We start from the raw sequence: 2,674 nt of genomic DNA, 5'->3' as shown, positions 1-2,674 counted from the left end.
GGGGGGGGGGCTGCTATAGAGAGGAGCAGGTGGAGCGTGAGTAGGGACGGGCAGGCGGCGCGCGGGTGGCGTGGCGAGCAGGCCGGCAGGAGCACAGAGAAAAACGAAACGTGATACGGTTCCCTACGGTAGCCCACGGTACAGTAGCGTCGCTGGGCCTGCGAGCCGAGTTGTGAAACAGACCGCAGACTTTCCCGTACGGAGCGAACGGACCCGACCACGAAGGAAGTTACGTGCTCCGGCCCCGGTCCGCGCGCGGCCCAGGCGCGGCCCTCGCATCGGCCGAAAGCCAGAGAGAGGGTACAGAAATAAAGGGAAAAGCCGCGGAAATCGAGCCGATGTGAGGCGCCGCCGGGGCAAAGTGAGAGCAGAGAGCAAGCGCGTAGTGAGCGTGTGTGTGAGCTGCGCCCGCGGCGGCAAAGGCGGGCCAGTCGTTTAGTTTGTTTGCATCTTTGGTCTGAAACAAAACTGATGCTCGCAGTTTGTCCGGCTCCGGGCCACACACAGCCACAGCAGCCAAGAGCAGAGGGGAATGCCCCTCCCTAACCTCACTTTCCGCCAACTTTGCGAGGTCGTCCAGGTCGTGCGGCTAAGGTAGTAAAGTTGAGTGACATAACTGCTCTCGTCCGTGTGACCGCCTCGTCGTCACCTTTTGGTGCACACCATCGTTCGTTCCTCTTGGACCGCTGGAAGCACCCACCGCCACCGCCGAGCCGAGAGCGCCCTCCTCGGAGTGTCTCCCGTCACCCGTCAGAGCTGGACGCCGAGTCGAGTCGTCACGCAGTCCGACCACCGATCGGCCGTGTCATGAGAGAAAGAGATGGGCGAGCGAGATAATAACTGCGCGGCGAACAACAACAACAACAACAACAACAACAACAACAACAACAAAAACAACAGAAGGGCGTGTAACAGCCTCGCGGGCCGCCGCTGTTTACATATCGAAATCTGAAAACAAATCGCGCCCGCCCAGCCGGCCGCTCCGCAGTGCTCCGCCTTGTGCGAGCGGGCCCCTGCCGGTAGCCGGCCGACCGGCCGGGCGCGCTGAAATACGAAGCCGGGCGGCGCGGCGTGCGCGCCGGTGTGCGGCCGTTACCTCGTCGGGGTGGTTCTTGTTCTTGCTCTCGGCCGCGCCCGGGAGCGGCGCCGGCGATCGCGTGAAGCGGCTCACACTGAGGTCCGGCCACAGCCGGTCCATGGCGGAGGGGAAGGGCGGCACGGCGACGACGATATGGGGACGGCGGCGGCTTCTCGGCCGCGCCACCGCGGCGGCCGCGCCAGGATCGACGGCGCGGAGAGAGAGAGAGAGAGAGAGAGAGAGAGAGAGAGAGAGAGGTAGCACAAGGAGGGACTGGGCACGCGGCAGTGCAACAAAGATGTCTTGTGTGGTCTCGCGGCCGTTTGTGGCTCTCCGCCACGCACACGCACTGGCACGCACTCGCACGCTCACACTCGGAGCCCGCGCGGCCTTTGGCAGCCGTCCCGTCCCGCTGGTGCCCGCTGGCGTCCGCGCGGCTGGCCGCTGCGGTTGGGCTGTGCACGCACACTGCGGGGCCGGCGGCGGGCGGCGGGCGCGGCAGGCCGGGCCGCGGAGCGCAGCGCGGCGGCCAGCGCGGCTCAGCTCAGCGGGGCCGCCGGACCGGCCGGACCGCGCGGCGGCGGCGGCAGCGGCAGCAGCGGAAAGCCCATCGGCAAGAACAAAACGTCAGCTGAGCTGCCGCTGCCGCCGCAGCAACCTCAGCGGCGGCGGTGGTGCAGCGGAGGAGATGGGCAGCCGCCTCGCGGCAAGTGGGGCGCGAAGTAACAGGAAGGGGCAAAGAGGGTGAGGTGAGGTGAGAACACTGCCGTGTGTGCCGCTGTGCCACGGCATCTACCCTCGTCTCACGGCCCCCGCCGCCGCCGCATTGTAAAATACTCTACGACCCGCCGCCGTCGTGTAGCGCCCCAAGTGCCCCCGGCGGCGGCGGCCGCGGCGGTACCTTGGCGTGTACAGTCGACCGGGCTCGCCGAAACACACGCTCACAAAAGGCTCGGCGCCAGGCGGCGGCATAGCCCTGATCCCAGAGTCACCCTGCCCTCTCGCCTCTTCCGACAACCCGCGCCAAGAAGGAGCCGGCGAACCTCAAGTGCGAGAGAGAGAGAGAGGAAGAGAGGGAGGGGGGGCAGAGTTTTATAAAAGTTTACGGCGTGTGCGTGAGAGACAGGTGACAGACAGCAGGGGGTGGCACACTGGCACATGCCGTTTTATACGCCGTCTCTTTCTCACTCACTCTCTCGCACTAACCGTGATACCGTGACACCGCGATACGCAGTACATAGCAGAAACGGAGTTTCACTTACAGCTAACATCAATACACACACACGCGCGCGCGCGCGCTTGCATTCGCTATACAGCTCTTACTCTGGCGCACATCTCCACGTGCGAGTAAGCGGGTGCGGTGCTGTAGCGGCATGGGCTACACGTTGAAGCAGTCTGTCTCACGCTGCTGGTGGCCAACACCGGTGCTTCCGGGGCGTTTGTGGGTCACACACACACACACACACACACACACACACACACACACACATTCACTCACTCACTCACTCAGCGAGGCGAGCCCCCTCCCCTCTCGCCACGTCAGGCGCGACGTTGGACCTGACCTCAGACGACAGGCGACAGCGGGCGGCGGGGGCG

General features: G+C 65.3%; 1 protein-coding gene across 5 annotated transcripts in view; it reads right to left on the bottom strand.

Annotated features, from left to right (window-relative positions):
* The window catches only part of LOC113204894 (uncharacterized), a 72,822-nt gene that overhangs the window by 37,939 nt on the left and 32,209 nt on the right, over positions 1 to 2,674 (bottom strand). Inside the window, exon 1 of one of the 5 annotated variants that reach the window (XM_052273572.1) lies at positions 1,097 to 1,532. The exons of 3 other annotated variants lie outside the window; for them this stretch is intronic. In XM_052273572.1, the coding sequence (XP_052129532.1) occupies positions 1,097 to 1,198 (102 nt within the window). In that variant the 5' untranslated portion in view covers positions 1,199 to 1,532. Of the gene's footprint in view, positions 1 to 649; positions 804 to 1,096; positions 1,533 to 2,674 lie in introns of those variants that run through there. One more of the 5 variants, XM_052273574.1, reaches the window with a different exon arrangement.

The sequence above is a fragment of the Frankliniella occidentalis genome, unplaced genomic scaffold (genome assembly GCF_000697945.3).
Source record: "Frankliniella occidentalis isolate FOCC.00 unplaced genomic scaffold, Focc_3.1 Scaffold283, whole genome shotgun sequence".
NCBI classification, from domain to species: Eukaryota; Metazoa; Arthropoda; class Insecta; order Thysanoptera; family Thripidae; genus Frankliniella; species Frankliniella occidentalis.
This window is presented reverse-complemented; position numbering and strand designations above follow the sequence as displayed.